Consider the following 18264-nt stretch of genomic DNA (forward strand, 5'->3'; position numbering starts at 1 on the left):
GGCTGCGAGGAGAACAATAAAATCCTGGTTTCTTTTATTTTGTGTGTGTGTCTGAGTGTGTTGGACCCGTCTTTTAATTGGGCATTGTTTAAGAGTTTTTATTTGCATCATTGGAAATATTCCTTGCTTATATATTCGCTTTAAGTCTCACTTCTCTTGTCTTTTATTTATTGTAAATAAATTATTAGAAATTTTCCCAGTTCGTTTTCGTCCTTTATTTGGTCCAGCTTGGTCCGGGTTTGAGTTCAGACGGGGTTTCATCCCCGGTAATCGGTACATCGTAGCCGGAACGTCCTGGGCAGGCCCGCTCGACTGCATCTGAGCCGGAGTTGGGAGATGGAAGTTGATACTCTACCGTAGCTGGTAGAGTGATCCGGTTCGGCAAGACGTTCCAAGGGCATGGATCCCCGGTAGATGAGATTGCGTGGATACTTAGGTACTTTGGCTCGAGACAAATAACCCTAAGCCATGCGATCAAGATATTGGCGACCACGGTCGGTTCTGCGACCCACGGCTCACGGAATTATCCGGAGCGACGGTCTACAATTCCGGGGAAGTCTGGTGGGAGACGGCGTAACCTCCCCCACCGAGCAGTCATTCTCACCGACCCCAAGCCCACAACAATATTCGTCATTTCTCCATGCACGCGAAGTGAAAAGCGGAGTTAAGCAATTCGTTCATGCCTCTCTGTCCATCTGTCCGCAAATGTCAGTTTATGATCGAGGAACAACTTATTTAAATTGAATGTTATATTTTGTACATGAATCGGAAAATAAATCTGTAGTTTTACCAAACTTTGGTTCTTAATTAGTCCTGATCGTACATGCGCAGAGGAGTGAGATATTATTTTTTACTCAGTCTGCCTGTCTGACAGTCAAACAAAATTGAAAATCATTCCAAACAGGAAACTTACTGTTCTTAAGGACGTTGTAAAGGACACAAACAACAGGAATGAAGAAATGATGTAACTTGTTCGATAAGATGGTGTAAAAAACGCAGCATCAATGGCAGTAAATTCAGGAATTAAATTATTTCTACGACTTTACAATCTTTATTTTATTTAAATTCAATTATATACTTGAACACTGGAGAAGAGAAGAGCCTCATCAACCTCTCGCTTAAATCTGTGTCCCCAACCCCCCCTCCCCCCTCCCACTTCCACAGATTTTCTTCTTCGAAATGCTTCTTCTGCATGATATCTCTCCCAATTTTACCTGGGCTCTCCTTTTCCTCCTATTCTGGCACCGCAAGCATCTCTTCATAGCCCACCCGAAGCACAGGATCTCGCATCGCCGACAGCGGAGTGTCCTTGCTCATGTACAATGCAAAAATAATACAACCTAAAATAAAAACAATGCTAACATGCATCATCCTTGCTCATTCATAGACAATACAAAAAAAAATCCCCAAAAATCTGGATTTGGAAAACCCCACCAAAACAGGCCAAAGTTGCTTGGTGGGGATAGAAAATGGGTATAAATAGGAGGGGCAGCAGGGGGTTGCAATCATGAAAGGGAGGGAGAGGTAAGATAGGTCAACACAAGCTTGTGGGAGAAGCTGACATATGGCTTCTAGATGATTGACATATGGTCTCAAGCACATGATACAAAGCCCTGCCCCACCAACGTGGAGCCCTAAGCAGAAAAACAAACATTAGGATCCCATCACATTTATACACCACCGGGTGCCTCCACCCCCTCCCAGGCACGAAACCACATCATAGTTTATATGCCAGACAATCAATCATCAAAAGTGAGAAAACTTTCCAGGTTTATGCAAATCGACCCTTGGTGGTCTTCAAGCTCAATCCTCAGTCAAGATCCCTGATTGTGCCATTTCGGTATATGGTAATGTCATGTTAATGAAAGCACATTGTAGTTGAGTGTACTATAATGGTTAAGGAATGGAAGAGTGGATGTATATTTGGCAACTTGTTTCGATCTCCCTTTCATCTCCCGAGACAGCAAAACCCTTTCATTTTCTCATCCCTCCATTCAGCTCAGACTGTGAAAGAGCTGTCTTTTTCCAAAACAGGCAACTTAACACTGTGCCAGCCTGTTCTTCCCAGCATGGAGGAAGCTCAGAGAACCTGCTGTTCATTCTTTGTCCATATAGTTTGTGATGCAACACGATGTCCTGTTTGTAATGTATGGCTCCATATTGGACGTGCAGCTCAAAGCAATACGCTTTCATTCTTGACATTTATAACTCTCTTCAGTGTAAGTCAAACATACATGCCATGGGTAAACAACATGCCTAGTCCTCGTTGACCTTTGTTTGCATGACCAAATTTAGAATTTCATCAAAAACAATGCAGATTCAAATTTGTTGAAAACAATATGCAAAATGATGTGTCTCAGTTTGTTTGCTGTCTGTACCGATGATGACTCCCTAGAGTGGATAAATATGAGATCCTGATTTAATATAATGGAGCGAATGCATATCTATGTATATTTGTTGACCCCCGCCATCTTCGAAGATGGATGGAGGTTACCGTTTTCACCCCTTTCTGTTTGTTTCTTTGTTTGTTTGTTTGTGAACAGTATTACGGAAAAACTCCTCGACGGATTTCGACGAAACTTGGTGGTGGGGGGGGGGGTTAGGTATGGTCCAAGGATCATGCCATTAAATTTTGGACTTGGTCCCCCCCCCCCCAAAAAAAAATTGTTAGAGAATTTTTTTTTTGCATTTCTACATGTTTTAAGTGATTTCCAAGCACCCCCCCCAAAAAAAATTGTTACCCCGCCCTAAAAAAAGAGAATTTTTAATGCATTTCTCCATGTTTTAAGTAATTTCCAACCCAACCAAAAAAATTTTTAGAGAAAATTTTTTTTTTTTTTTGCATAACTACATGTTTTAAGGTGATTTCCAACCCCCCCCCCCAAAAAAAATTGAGAATTTTTTTTTTTGCATTTCTACGTATTTTAAGTGATTCCCAACCTCCCCCCCCCCAAAAAAAAATTGTTAGAGAAAAAAAATTTTGCAACTTTTTTTTCAACAAAATTTCGATTTCTTTTTTTTGCATTTCTACATGTTTTAAGTGATTTCCACCCCCCCCCCCCAAAAAAAAAATGTTGGAGAAAAGAACTATAACTGTCAGCACTGTTGACATCATATTTAATGAATAAGATATAAGGTTCACTTGAGTGACCCGGCAGTATTGGTGGCGGAGGTTTTGCACTCTCCCGAGTGCTCCCCCTCTAGTTTACATACTGTGATGGTTTTGGAAACTTACCCCAGGGGGAGAGGATACATGACATGGACACGTAGGTGACCTGAGGATCAGTTATTTTATGAGTCTTTGTATCGATGGTCCTTGTAGTGGGGGATCTTAGTGCACAAAACCAACCCTAGTGTGCACATCCGGATAAAAGTGTTAATTTTGGCACACAAGTAGTTTAGACCTTGACAATCAAAAAAATTGATGGAAGCACTTTGATACACCCCTTTTATGGCCGCCATCTTGGATTTCAAGATGGCCGCCATCGAAAACCTATTTTATTCTATATCCCCGAAATTAAACCAGCTGGAGAGTTCATTTCAGTGGCTACACCCACATTTATGGGGTCTAGGAATCATATGGACTAACTCTGAAAGGGCTCAGGTGGCAGCCATCTTGAATAAGTGGAAAATTCAAAATGGCCACCATTCGCGACCAACTTTTAATGATATCTTGATAACCAAACAAGCTCGGAAGATAAAATTGGTGTCTACACACATATTTGTTGGGTCCAGGAATGTGATGAAGTCAATTTTAAATCGCTCAGGTGGCAGCCATATTGAATTTCTAAAATGGCTGCCATTAGCAACATCATTCAATGAAACCCCAATACCTGAACAAGCTAGGAAAATCAATCTAGTACCATCATGCATATTTGTTACATCAAGGAATCAAAACAAATTTAAAAAGCTGTTTGATTGCTATTCAGTTTTATATGGGAAATCAAGATGGCAGCTGCATGTGCCATAATTTTAATGATATGTCAAAGATACAAGCTCGTAAGGTCAATGAATGAAAAAATGCCTGGCATGATAACATTTCACTGACTATTTACAATATCAAAGACAACTGACATTCCCAACTTAAAACATATATGTCTGCAAAAGGTAATGATGTACCTCACATCAATCTGCTTTAACACCGGGTTTTTAGATTCAGTATCAATGGAGCACATTCAAGTATGACAACTATTTGAATCATTGATCGGCTATCATTTGCACAACATTTTGAATAGTCGGGCGGCTATATTGATCGACTCTAGTCGGCTGAATCATCATTGACAAAGAGATGCAGTTCCAACAAATGTCAACTACCATTAGATGGTATCATTATTGATGCAACCACCTTGGCACATCAAGCTCTGCAAGTGGCACAATAGTGTAGAAGTCTGGCAATCGGGATCTCTGAGACTTGTCCACTTTGCTTATGTCCAGAGGTTCCATGACAACACCTGGGTTTTCATTTGAAACATGATTGGTCAACGTAATCAGAGTGCCATGGAACTCAACTTTTGACGAGTTTGATTGCTTGTGCTGATCAATATTGTCCATGTCCCCAGTTGTGAACACATTCTGTCTCATGTCACTTGGAATCACTACTCCATTAGTCCTGATTTGTTCACTTACTGCAGCAGAAAGACATTTGCTGACCTGCTGCTCTCTAATGTAGGTGATGGCTAGGCCGAGCTTCTCAAATACGTTAATCAGATGCTTAAATTTGCCCTCGACGTGAAGTTTCAATCCAACATACAGGGGGAAGGGCGTTTCACGTTCCTTGCTATGTCGCATCATCAGTGCCCCAGCTCGTGTTCGCTTTGCAGTATTGAAAATCATCAGCTGAGACAGAGTACATGCAACACGTGATCTTTGCTGATTAAGATCTGGTTCATTGTTGTTGACATCAGTCTGACTAGTACCAGTAGGACCTTGAAGCGCCACATTCATGAAAGCTAATAAAGATTCTGGGATTGGTGACCTCAAACAGTCAGGATAGAAGTGCCCATCGAATGGCTTCTGTTCAAACAAAATCTGCTTGCGCAAGAACAAGGCAGTTTGAACAATCATGCAAGCTTCATTGTCGCCCACTTCATTTTGACTTTTCAGTTCAGTCTCAATAGCCATCCCAGCAGTTTCCTTTGAACACAACATAGATGCACGACCCCTTCCTTCACTGGCTTCAATTATTTCAGGCTCAATTTTCAATAGATTCACTTTTAACCTAGTGGAGTGAATGCTTTTGGGGTCAACAATTCTGCCAAGGTCCTTCATTTTAGTGGTGTATCGGACTTTCAGTTCGTTCAAAGGGAAAACACGCTTTGATTCAAGAATATATGCCACCAACTCTGCAACAACAAGTGGATTAAAATAATGTTCAGATTCAGACTGTGTTACAGATTCAGCTCGCTCCACTGATCGTGCAGCATTTTCAAGTTTGACATAACAAGTTCGGTGGTAATAGGCGTCCATTGCATGCAAATCTGAAGCTGTGGCTAATTTGGCCAAGAGTTCTGTATTTCTGGTTTTTGTTGCACAAGACTTGAGAGTTGAGTCGACAGCATCTGTTGAAGCTTTGTGTAGTCTCTCCCTCTCAATATTCTGTCTACACAGAATGCATTCCGGTTCAACATGACTAACAGTTGCAGTGACCATTGACCTAGTCTTTTTAGGGCTCTGCACCTCAACCTGTGCCTCAGAAGTTCTTTTTCGTTTGAGTTCAGCACGCTTCACCATCGTTTGATTATAGTTCGTTCTGCAGCTTTTGTGAAACACAGCTTTGTTAGACAGCATGCTGGAGGCCTTTAGCACTTCCATACCCTTTGGCAGTGTATTCGCATTTTTGAGATCATATAAGTCCTTTTCCAATGTCTCATATGAAGTATGAAATCGCTTCTGATTGGCAGGGCATCGAACGTCCTCATCAGTCTCTTGCTGACACAAGCAGCATAACTTCCAGTTCAAGGACCCTTTAGATGCAGCTTCCATTATGTACTACCTTTACTTTTCAGCAGAAAACTGTACTTTACACCATGACCAAAGCCCTGAAAAATATAAAATGAAGACATCTTGGTTAATTCCTCGATGATGACAAAACTGAATGTGTTAGACTTCCTAATATTGTATTTATCTAAAATTCCTTGAGCTGAGAAATATGGGTATAGACACCAGATTGAATATTCAGCTTGTTTGGTTATTGAGATATTACTGATTGTACTTTGAATTTTTAAGAAGGTCAATGTGACTATCAGCAGAGTTCTTTAAAATTTACATAATTATATTCTTGGATTCAATTAATATGAATGACATCAAAATTATCCTCCTAACCTGTTCGGTGATCAAGATAAGATAAGTGAATTGCTCAGGCATTGAGATGTGATTGTATTATGTTGCTAATGGCAGCCTTTTTTTAGAAATTCAATACAGATGCCATCTGAGCGATTTAAAATTGACTTCATCACAATCCTGGACCGAACAAATATGGGTGTAGACACCAATTTTATCTTCTGAGCTTGTTTGGTTATCAAGATATCATTAAAAGTTAGTCACAAATGGCGGCCATTTTGAATTTTCGACTTATTCAAGATGCCTGCCACCTGAGCCCTTTCAGAGTTAGTCCATATGATTCCTAGACCCCATAAATGTGGGTGTGGGGCCACTGAAATGAACTCTCGAGCTGGTTTAGTTTCGGAGATAGAGAATAAAATAGGTTTTCGATGGCGGCAATCTTGAAATCCAAGATGGCGGCCATAAAAGGGGTGTGTCAAAGTGCTTCCATCAATTTTTTTGATTGTCAAGGTCTAAACTACTTGTGTGCCAAAATTCACGCTTTTATCCGGATGTGCACACTTCTGCACAAAGATCCCCCACTATGGTGTCTTGTCAAAAGGGCTGTTCAGGGTGGACATGCATTGGCTGGGCTGCATTTTTACAGTGTAATGTCTCCTTCCCACGAATGTAGGTAATTTGGTCACAGGAAATTTGGTCACGGGAAACTTGGTCACGGTAAAACGGTCACAAGTTAATTTGGTCGATGTAATTCGGTCACGGTAATTCGGTCACGGTGTAATTCGGTCACGGTAAATTGATCACAAGGTAAAGAACATTTCTTCCCCGAATGTCATCCTGCCCTCTCAATCCTGTCAGCCATGAAGGACGACGAGGGTGAATGGCAGCATCTCATCGACGGGGGCCTGAGGAGGAGGACTCTGAGGCAGAAGAGGACGAGTCACCGATATGACTCGCATGTCTGGGATGCCAGAGAGAACTCTGGGCACCAGAAGCTGAGGTAGAGGAGGGTGAGTCATATATCAAGCTTGCATATCTGGGACACCAGAGAGGATTCGCCTACTGGGTCTGGGCAACTCATGGCTGCATGTCCCCATCATGTCACATGGCCACTGTCCATCTTCCCCATCCATTTCCATCTGCATTCTCTTGTATATCTATGTGAGGTGAGGGAGAAAAGAAAAGACTGTTTTTATTTTTACAAAACTTTACTTTTTATTACAGCGCGTGCGCTGTATACAATTGCACCGAGTTTGAAATGTCCCCGCCAGCGTCTACCACGTCTCCCGTGTCCCCCCCCCTCCCACGTGCCTCAAGACAGCCAATGACGGCCATCCGGTAGATGCAGTGCGTAACCTAGACGGAAATGGCGACAATTGACGGAAATACCCGAGTATTTCAATGGAAATTTGTGAAACGAATGTGTTATATATGTGAAAACCATTTAATTTATTGCTCGACGGAAAAAAATGAAGAAACGCGCCCCTCATGTAGGAACGAACGAAAGACGTCACTTCCGCCCACCATCGTATTTCGCGCCGATCGCCAAATGCTGAAAGCTAAATTCTTCTTCTGCTATCATTCTTTTGCGGCCTCCTGCCACGCTGTATCGAACAATTTCATTCCTTCTGTTATATATCAAGGTGCTTATCACAATAATAACAAGATTTTAACAATTTCAAATATGAAGTACGCGTTTTAATTGTTTTTCAACTGAAAAAGCATAAATTGCATATTTTAACATGAGTGTACTCATTTGCTTCACCACATGCGCTGTATTGAAGGATTTCACTTGTTTTATTTTCAAGTTCTTATTTTATTCTTCTCCCCTGAGTGGACGATGACCAAGTCTTTTGTGTAAGTAAGATTGAATAAGAGGAATATGTGTTGTGGTTAAATGTGCTCTGATGTGCCCTTTTGCTTTCTTGCTTGACTCATCAATACTTGCTTTTAAATGATTGCTTGCTTATGTGTTTGTAATAAATAATTGTGTGTTGTCATTTCCAATCTGTCTCGGTTGTCTTTTGCTTTATTGCTCCGACACAGTGTCAGTGCACAAGTATAGTTTGAGGAGTACAGTTGTATAGTTAGGGTATAGTTGCTATGCAAGTATAGTTGTACCCCAATAATTTGCTTTGTTACCCAGCACACACTCATTGTAATGCTCGGCAGCAATCCGAGTGTGAGCTGAGGGCACGTGACCCTAATTAGCCGGCCATCCACAGGTAAGGTATCATGCAAAGTAGTGTAACCCTGCCCGGATTGGCTGTGCCAATCGGTGTTCATGGTTACCTAGCAATCTGCTGGTGTGCAGAGTTATCTGCGCCCGGCGGCCTCAGGAACGGGCGTTGGACAGGGACCCAAGTGCTTACCCTCGTGGCAAGCCTCGAACCTCGGATCTGTGACAATTTGGTGTCAGGAGTGGGATATTTTTAAACCCCCTGACTCAGTAACATCGGACGTCAGGATTGGGAAAATTCAAAATTGTGACGGAGCGTGATTGGGGTGCAAATTTTAGTTAAAAAGTAATTGTGCAGCTATGTCGGACCAAGGCGAGCAGATCATCCAGATGGCTTTTGATGAGGATGATGATATGGGGGAGGAACCTATGGTCCAGGGAATTGTATATGACAATGACATTGAGGGAGAGGGTGCAGTAGGGGACACCATGGAAATACCAACAGAACTCGAAGACACCCACCCCCATTCCCCGGAAAACATGGTGCAGGGTATCAGATCAGCATCAACATCGCAATCCGGCAACGATGAGATGATGCTGTTCATGAGACAGATAATGGCACCGATGGAGTTAGGGCTCGAAACGATGGGCAAAAAAATGGATTCCGGACAGGTGGAGTCAAAGGCGATGGGTGATGGCCTCAGATGTGACATGGAAGCGATGGGCAGAAAAATGGATGCAGGACAGGCGAAGTTAAAGGCAATGGGTGATGTGGCATTCAAATTCCAAGCTGTATGGGATGAGATAAATGCAGTAAGGGGGTGTGTGGATGGTGTCTTGGAAGAGATGAAGGTGGGTCAGGTCAAAATGACAGATAAAATACAGACAGAGATAAAAGGACTAAAGGAAGGGCAGGAACAACTAAGAATCGAAATAGGAGGTAATATGGAGGTGATAAAATAATTGAAAAAGGCCCAGAATGAAACCAAGGGGGAACTGATAGCAATCAAGAAGGAATGTAAGGTGAGACATGACAAGGTAACCCAGAAAACAGGAAAAGGGACAAATGATAGAAACAAAAGAATGACAGATAAAGGAACATATAGTGACGAAGGAACGGAGAACGAAAGAGTAGAGAAGACACGAAGGTAATTCTGGAAGAGGAACTCAAGGGAGCCAAGTCGGAGATCATAAAGATAAGAGGCGAGATAGATAAAGTGAGGGAAGAACAAGTTGAGATGGTGGAAGGGGAAAAGCAAATTCAGGCAGAATTGATGGAACATGTTGAAACAAGGCTTAAATATCAAGATAACACATTGCAGGCACAGGTGGAGAGGGTATATGAGACCTCGAAGCAAACCAGGAGGAGGTGAGTCCAGTCAAGGTAAGAAGGTGGGAGCCGACACGGGTGCATGGTGCGAATAGGTGTGGGTTGAACTTGGGGAGGGGGAGGACCCGGGGTTTCTTAGAGTGATGAGTGGCATGGATTGTGTGCAAAGAGCGAGTTTGATGGAGTGCGTGCCCAGAATAAGTGGTATGGAGTGCGAGAGCATGGGACATGCACTGACACAGACAGGGGTAGCCATTAGCTTGAGTGACGGAGGGGTGTTTCGGGCTTGCCCGAACGGGACCCCATGTTCGCAGCACTGTCGGGATTCGGAGGGCTTGCCCACACATTGGCCCCACAAGGACTGCTGTGTGGCATTCAAACCCCAGGAAACCGAGTGATGCTATTAGCCCCGTATGATGGCAAGAGGGCGTTTTTGGCGCAGTTTGAGTGCATGGCTCAAGGCAAAGGGTGGAACACAGACGAAAGTGGGGTGCATCTGGTGGCAGAATTGTGCGGTGTGGCGACAGAGATTCTAAGCACCATACCCGATGGTGTGGTGTCAGTGCCGAACCTCATTGTAGCTCTAAAATACCGATATGGAGTAGAACAACATCACAACCTTGTTTAAGCTCAGCTCACGGTACGAAAACAGAAGCCAGATGAGACTATTGGGGAATTGGCAGATGATATTCACCACGCGGTGGGTCATGCATGTGGGCATCTGCCCAAGAAAGACTGTCCCTGGACCATTTTATCCAGGCCCTCCCAGACCCTGACCTCAGGGCACACCTGTTTGTTTGGCTCCCAGCCAGCATGAGCGAGGCGGCCGCCACTGCAGCCCGTTGGGAGACATTGAGGCCACCGGCGTGTGGGGGTGAGCGTCATCCAGTGACTATGAGGCAGGTGGGCACTGCAAACAATGGTGGGTCGAGGGAGGGGGTTGCCCTGATTGTGGCGAACCTGGAGAAAATGGTTATGGAGGTGGTAGACAGGCAATTAAGAAGATCGGGGCCATGGCAGGCAGCTCCAGTGATGGCATCGGGAAGGTCACCAAGGAATACCCCAACTCAGAACCTTATCAATTAAACCCAGGTGGCTAGGATTTTTATTCACATGTTATCGCCGGTGTATTCACGTGCAATTCGCGGTTTTTTACTGGCGTATTCATAGTTTTTCGTGGATGCATTCGCAGTTTTTTGTGGGCGTATATGCGGTTTTTCTGATCTGTTTCTGCATTTGTGGCCCTGCACTTCACGCATTCAGTTTCTTTCACATATTTGCAGTTTCTTTTTGGGCGTATTCACGGTTTTTGGTGGGCGTATCCGTGGGTGCATTCAAGGTTTGTCTCACCTGCTTCTTCATTCGTGGCCCTGGTGCTTCGCGTATTCGCAGGCGTATTTATGGTTTCTTGCGGGCGTATATGCGGACTTTCTGACCTGCTTCTGCATTTGTAGCCCTGGTCTTTGCATATTTGCGGTGGGGGTGGGGAGTTTGTGCTTTCATCGTTGTTTTTTTCTCGGAATATTCACGGTTTTTCGGAGACATATTCATGGTCATATATGCGGATTTTCTGACCTGCTTCCATATTCGCGGCCCTGTGCTTCATATATTCACAGTTTTTCGCAAGCATGTTCATGTATTTCGTGGGCGTATTCATGGTTTTTCATTAGTGTATTCACAGTTTTTTTTGTGGGCGTTTTTGAGGTTTTTCTGAACTGCTTCTACATTTGTGGCCCTGTGCTTCACATATTTGCATTTTTTCGCATTTTCCTCGGGCGTTTTCATGGTTTTTTGTGGATATGTTTGTGCGTTTTTTCACTGGCGTATTCGCGGTTTTTATGTGAGCATATTCACAGTTTTTTGTGGGCGTATATGCGGTTTTTCTGAACTGTTTTACATTTGCGGCCTGTGCTTCGTTTATCATGATTTTCCCAGTGTTTTTGCAATCTTTTCCTGGCATATTCGTGATTTTTCGTCAGCGTGTTCGTGGTTCTTTATGAGCGTATTCAAGCAATAATGACTGAAGTGTTAACTGACTGATGCACTCACTGACTGAGTGACTCACCTGTGGACACTGCTCGAACGCATAGGCTGAGCTGACTATCGTCCAGATGAGCTAAAAATTCAGTCTGAGGGGGTCTGCAGGGTGGGATGGGGGGAGGGTGTTTGAGCGACTGTTGCTCCTGATTCCAGGTGAGCTCCAGGACAGACGGACCTATTTTTAACTTTGAAAGCTTTGAATACACTTCACTTCAAAATTAAAAATTCCTGAAAACCAAATGCTGTTGCCTCGCGTCCAGTGTTGTCTGCCAAGCGAGCAGTTCGTTCTTCATCCGTTTGAGCTGCACGGCACTTTGCCTCGCATCCAGTGTTGTCTGCCAAGCGAGCAGTTCGTTCTTCATCCGTTTGAGCTGCACGGCACTTTGCCTCGCATCCAGTGTTGTCTGCCAAGCGAGCAGTTCGTTCTTCATCCGTTTGAGCTGCACGGCACCTTGCCTCGCGTCCAGTGTTGTCTGCCAAGCGCGCAGTTCGTTCTTCATCCGTTTCAGCTGCACGACGCCTTGTCTCGCGTTCAGTGTTTTCTGCCAAGCGAGCAGTTCGTTCTTCATCCGTTTCAGCTGCACGACGCCTTGTCATGCGCGTTGCGTCGCGTGTCAAGCGAGCAGCTCGTGCTTCGTCAGATTTCATTGCGCGTGCACGACGCGCAGCTTCGTTCCTTCGCTGTCGTAAACCACGATTGGATTGGGGCGTTGTGTTAAAGAAAATCGAGAAAGTACAGAAATTGAGAAAGAAAGAATAGAGTAAGTCGATAAATCAAGAAAAAAAAAATCGAGAAAGAATACAGTAATCGTGACTATCCGGAAGTAAAGTCCTCACTGTCTGAAGTTCACATATGGCAGTTGCGATGATTCGCAATTTATTTTTAATGGCTAATTATTCAATTAGCCCCAACGTATTTTGCCTTTTCCCAATGTCATCGCAAGGAAAAACACAAAGAGAAGAGGAAAGAGAGGAAAAAAAAAGTGCAAAAAAAATTTACTTCCTGCTGCGGAGCATACCAGCTCACTCTGTTACCCAAATTTATACACCGTCTAATATGAAATCGATCATAACTTGGGGCATTGTGTTTATCTATAAATGCGCATAAGAAATCGAGAAATTATTAGAATCCACGAAGTCATCACTATCCGGAAGCCCGTACGTTGTAACCCGTAATGGGGAACGTGGCTGAGCTTCGCTTCCCCATCGGCCACGCCCACGCAACAACGTGTCTTGTCATTGGTTTGGTAAATAAATGGCCATAACTTGGGAAGCACTTGTCCGATTAATATCAAACCTTGAAAAGGCACATCCTCAGGTTCCCAGCAATATACCTGGCAAGTTTCAATTAGATCGGACCAGTGGTTGTCGAGAAACAGTGGTCTCTCTCTCTCTCTCTCTCTCACACACTCACACACACACACACACACACACACACACACACACACACACACACACACACACACACACACACACACACACACACACACACACACACACACACACACACACACACACACACACACACACACACACACGCAAACGATGCTGACCTCATCTTGATCAGCTCATTATTCGATGTTGTGAAAGGAAACGAGGCAATGTTCCCTGTATTACGGCTAACAATCTTTTCTTGGAACATACAGGACGATGTCTTCATAAAACGTGTTGATTCCTTTAACAGGTACGTTGACTACGCCCCAACATATTTGAAAGGTGACTTCTGCTGCGTTCAGATTACGTCATCACTTTTTCCCATTTCATCACTGAAAAACCTCCTCTGATGTGATGTCATTTTAGTCGTTAATTGCTTCCACAGATCTACGTAAATCTATATGTACCACACTACCCATCTTGTGTCATGATGTTGGTGGCCCATCATGCCTGTCATGCATAAACATGACATTCACACAACCTCTTTAAATTATATAATTTATCCGTCTCCGAATACAATGCGGAACTGATAGGGCACTCGGTCGAACGCATACCTCAACCACGTAATGCCTGATCCACAAGAACATATTGTACCCAATACATTTGCTGATATTGTTATGAATTTCGCCCGCCCGGCGTGCGATCGGCCACGTAACTCAAATCGCGACACGTCGCCCACCGGAACCGACAATTCAGTCATGACCCTCCTGGAACTACTGCCAGGAGCCAGTCACAGGTGAGGGTTTAACCTCACCACAACCCAGTCCGCATTCTACCCACGCGAAATAGGTATATCGACATTCGGCGATTCACCCTAAGTACCCGCGCGGGTAGCGTACCAAGGAGTTGTACCACGCCGCAGGTAGACTCTGGACACGAACCGCTTAAGCGGCTCGTTCCGTGCTGCAGGGATAACCGAGCGGAGTTATTGTCGACCTCGATGGTTCAGATTATTTATTGGGTGTCTACACCCACTCACAATCCCTTACGTGATGCAAGATGGAACTTTCAACCGAAGGAAAGGACGCAACGAAATGGGAAACAATTTGACAAGCACTTTTATTCACACTCAGACAAGTACGTATTCACAGCCATACAGTAATGCACATATAACAGTCAAAGCAAGAACAATATGCAGAGTTACTACCGAATAAAAAAGGCAATTATTTTCAGCACACTTATACAGGTTTACCGACAACTAAACGCAATGACCGCGTAACGCGCCTGACTCCGTGCCCCTGGTATGGTCGGTGAGCTCCTCCAGGCACGTGTTGGTCGGTCGACACCACGAATGGGTTGGGGAACGGACGGGGTTACCGGCGCTCTCTCAGCGCGGATGGGGGGGGGAATTGTTGATGTTCGGGAGAGGGAGAGGGGAATGGCAGAAGCTCCGTCCTGCTGGCGGGGTCCCGGGACCGCACCGACTCCGGCGAACTCTCGCCCCTGAGCCCTCTTCTGCGTCCCTGCTCCACTCCGCGACTCGTCCCTTGACCTCCACTCTGAGCTCCGTCCCCTTCGCCATCCGATCCCCGCAACGACAACCTCTCAGACTCCGCGACTTCCGACTAGCGCCACTTTCTGCACCCCTTTCTCCACTCAGGAGCTGCGTTGTTCTCGCGTCTTTATACACCGGGGGAGGAGCCTGTATGCAGATTCGCGGATCAAAACGCGCTTGGAGGCGGGGCCACACCGCCCGACGCTCGCACATTGGACGGAGAAAAAGGGGCGTGAGCCTCTCCTGGTCCGTTTTCCTATCCTAAAAGGAACGCATTCGCAGCGGGTTCGGAGGCAGGGCCATACCACCCGATGCTCAGTCATTGGGTGGAAGAAAATGGGCGTGAAGCCTTCCTGATCCGTTTTCCTCTCCTAAAAGGAACGCATTCACAGCGGGGCTTGACGCGTTTGGCAACAATTACCGAATGGGCCCTGGACAGCACGACATTCGGTGTTGACTGGTGGTGTGGTTGATGGTTGTGGAAGGAGAAAGGCGAAGGTGGTGGGGGGTTTGCTGTGGTGGTTTGGTGGTTGGCGGGCATCGTTTGGGAATGGCGGTGAAGCGATGTTTGCGGGATGCAGTTGTGGAGGTAAAGAGGCGAAGGTGGTGGTGTTTGAGTTGTTGGTGGCTTAATGGTCCAAAATAACGATAGAGAAAGAAAAATGGCTAACTCAAAGCATCGCAGCCCGGATTTATCGCACATATTCCCCCTAAACAACAGGTGTGGACTAACTACACATGAACTTATCGATATATCTAACCTGAGGACCCTTTGTGGTGTATTGCGAATTTCCACAGCCGCAACAATATCATACTGTACAGTCCTATGTCATTTTTGGCTCTATCTCTCAATGTTGAAGAATCACTCTAAAAATTATCGGATCCGGATCCGGATCTTCAATGAAATTGAATCAATTCATCCTTGTCACACACCCAACATATCCACCAAGTTTCATCCTAATCCATTCACAACGTTTTTGAGATGTCATGCTGCATATCGTTTTTGGCCCGATCTCTCAATGATGAAGAATCACTTTAAAAATTCTTCTAGTTGGATCCTTCCAGGACAGGGTTGGAGGTTCTGCTTGTTTTGGAAAAGGGGTTGGAGGCCCGTGAAGGGGGGCGAGAAGCCCCCAAGGAGAGGGTTGGATGCCCAAGTTAAGAGGTTCAAGTCCCCAAGGGGGAGAATTAATAAGTAAGAAGGAAGTGCAAAATGATGGGTGTGCTATTATTCCAAAATGACCTGAGATTGTTCCCTCATATGACCCAAAGTTATTGGTGCACTCAGGTGAGATGGAACATGGTGGTGTGGCCATTGAAATGCAAGTCAGGTATTTTGTCAAAATCGGTAAGAGATGTGACTTTACGTCAACCAGATTCTGGGTCAAAACGATTCGGGCACTCGCTCTGTTTCTGGGAACTCGGTGGTTCAAACCCTGGCCGAGTCATACCAAGGACTATAAAATGGTACGTGCTGCTTCCTTGCTTGATGCTAAAGGCCCGGTCACACCTTGACGTTTTAGCCAGCGATGGCAACGTATTAAAATGTATGTAAAACGCTGGCTTACGTTGAACTTTTGATTTTTTTTTTTTAAGATTCGGACGTATTCATAACGAGTTGGTCGTATGCATAACATATTAGTAATGGACACAGAACGTTTCGTTGTGTTATAGATAACTTATACCAACGAATGCTGAACCTGTTGTTGGCCTACACAACCTATGCCCAACGATAGTCTAACTTCGGCATAGCGCGTTGCACGCATCGCCGACGATGTCGTGACGTAGCCTATTAAAAGGCTGACGCACAACGATTCGAATCATAACTGCCGTAGAAATGGAAGTGTCAACATCGCGGTCACACCTTGGCGATCTTGCCAGCGTATGCCGACCTAAGAAAAATGTGTCTAAAACGTTGGGGGCACGTCAAATACGGTATGAGTAAGTTTGGTATACGTGAGTAGAACGCTAAAGTATGCTATCATACGTCGTAGTAAGTAGAGTACGTCAAGAAATTTTAAACATGTTCAAAATTTTACGACGTACTCGGCGTATGACACACGTTCCACATGCGATGGGGATAAGTTTTACACACGATATGTGGACGCTTACACACGTCCACAAACGCTACTTATAAGCTACTCATAAGTCGAAACACGTCGCGGTAATGTCTTTTTACGCGAAACTTATTTCTAACTTATGTTTGACGTGCTTTGAACCAATTCTTTACGTAGTCCCAACACACATCGACGTATGTAGACGTATTCCAATGACGTCATCCGGTCGACAAAAAAAAAAAATGAATGTGTTTCTAGCTTACAACTGCCATATAAAGACGTGTTCCCAGCGGTTTTGGGAATTGGTATATAAAAGGGGAACCCAACAGTGTTTTCGAGTCCTTTTTGAGTCGATGTCCATGTCAGCAGTAACAGTATCAGTATCAGTATTAGTAGTAGTTTGTTCATGTTGGCTGTAGTAGGTGAGTGTGAGGGGGAGGGTGTGGGTTATGATGGATCGTCCTTGCGTTTAACGATTTAACGATTTAAATGATAAACTCAACGATTTAAATGGCTGCATCTCCACTATTGAAAGTAGACGCTTGCGCTCAACAATTGGATTTTTTTAACACTCAACGACTTTTAAACGGTACCACTCAGCTAGTTTCATTGTTTACAATGAACGATTTAAATTGCTGTCACTCGCCTTTGTTTTTTGACGCTGGCGCTCGGAAATTTTAATCGTTTCTGTTGAACGTGCTAAGTCACTTATGAGCATCTCTGATCTCATCATTAACCAAGGATGAGCACAAACAGACTAAATATGATGGGAGTTTGATGGTGAGTGAAGCGATCGCTGGATTACCTGTCCATTTGGAATTGCTTGAGGTGTAACCCTAACATTGAAGGGAGCGTGGAGATTGAGGTGGAGTAACTTGCCATGACCTTTAACTTGTATGAAGAACACATATACATGTTATCCCCATCAAGGTGTTCCATTCGAGCCCAAACGTTAAACAAATACTCAAGTGGAACTGGTTCGGTCTTGTTATTTCTCCACATATCTGCAAGAGTTCAGAGGGAGATGAGAGATGATTACATCAGGAAGAGTTCCGAATTCGATTACCATTGAGAAAATCAACATCAGCAAAGGAAGAATTTCTAAAAAAACAAAAAGGTTTTGAGGGAGAAAAACATAACTAACCGGGATGAAAACTAATTCCGAGGTTGAAAAAGTCTTCGTTCCTTGATGTGACATTCCCACATCTCAAGCAATTGGTGGTTGTCTCCGTTTGTCCCAAAAACATATTATGACCTGCAGATGGTGATGAAAAGGAGAAATCACAATCAATATCACAAGAGGAACAAAAAAAACAAAATGAAAAAAGTACATAATTTTTTTCTTGTGGTACATCACGATTAATGTAAATAAGGCCCATCAGTGAGGCTCAGTTTTCATCATCGTTTCGTGTTTTCATTTATCATCCGTTACATCCGGTATTTCCCT

The 18264-nt window shown here is 44.3% G+C and overlaps 1 protein-coding gene across 2 annotated transcripts; it reads right to left on the reverse strand.

The window, feature by feature from the left end:
- Positions 1 to 3061: 3061 nt before the first annotated feature.
- LOC147011398 (uncharacterized) lies at positions 3062 to 17761 on the reverse strand. Of its 2 annotated transcripts, none has more exons than XM_085857718.1 (2): positions 17623 to 17761; positions 3062 to 6038 (listed from the first exon to the last, which is right to left on the reverse strand). In XM_085857718.1, exon 2 carries the CDS (start codon positions 5980 to 5982, stop codon positions 4330 to 4332), a length of 1653 nt encoding a protein of 550 aa, XP_085713844.1. In that variant the 5' UTR covers positions 5983 to 6038; positions 17623 to 17761; the 3' UTR covers positions 3062 to 4329. The 2 variants fall into 2 exon arrangements, with proteins under 2 accessions (XP_085713844.1, XP_085713843.1); XM_085857717.1 differs by having other exon boundaries at positions 3062 to 7439.
- Between the last annotated feature and the right edge of the window lie 503 nt (positions 17762 to 18264).

This window comes from Eptatretus burgeri, chromosome 15 (assembly GCF_056783735.1).
Source record: "Eptatretus burgeri isolate ZD-2024b chromosome 15, Ebu_testis_v1, whole genome shotgun sequence".
Lineage (NCBI taxonomy): Eukaryota > Metazoa > Chordata > Myxini > Myxiniformes > Myxinidae > Eptatretus > Eptatretus burgeri.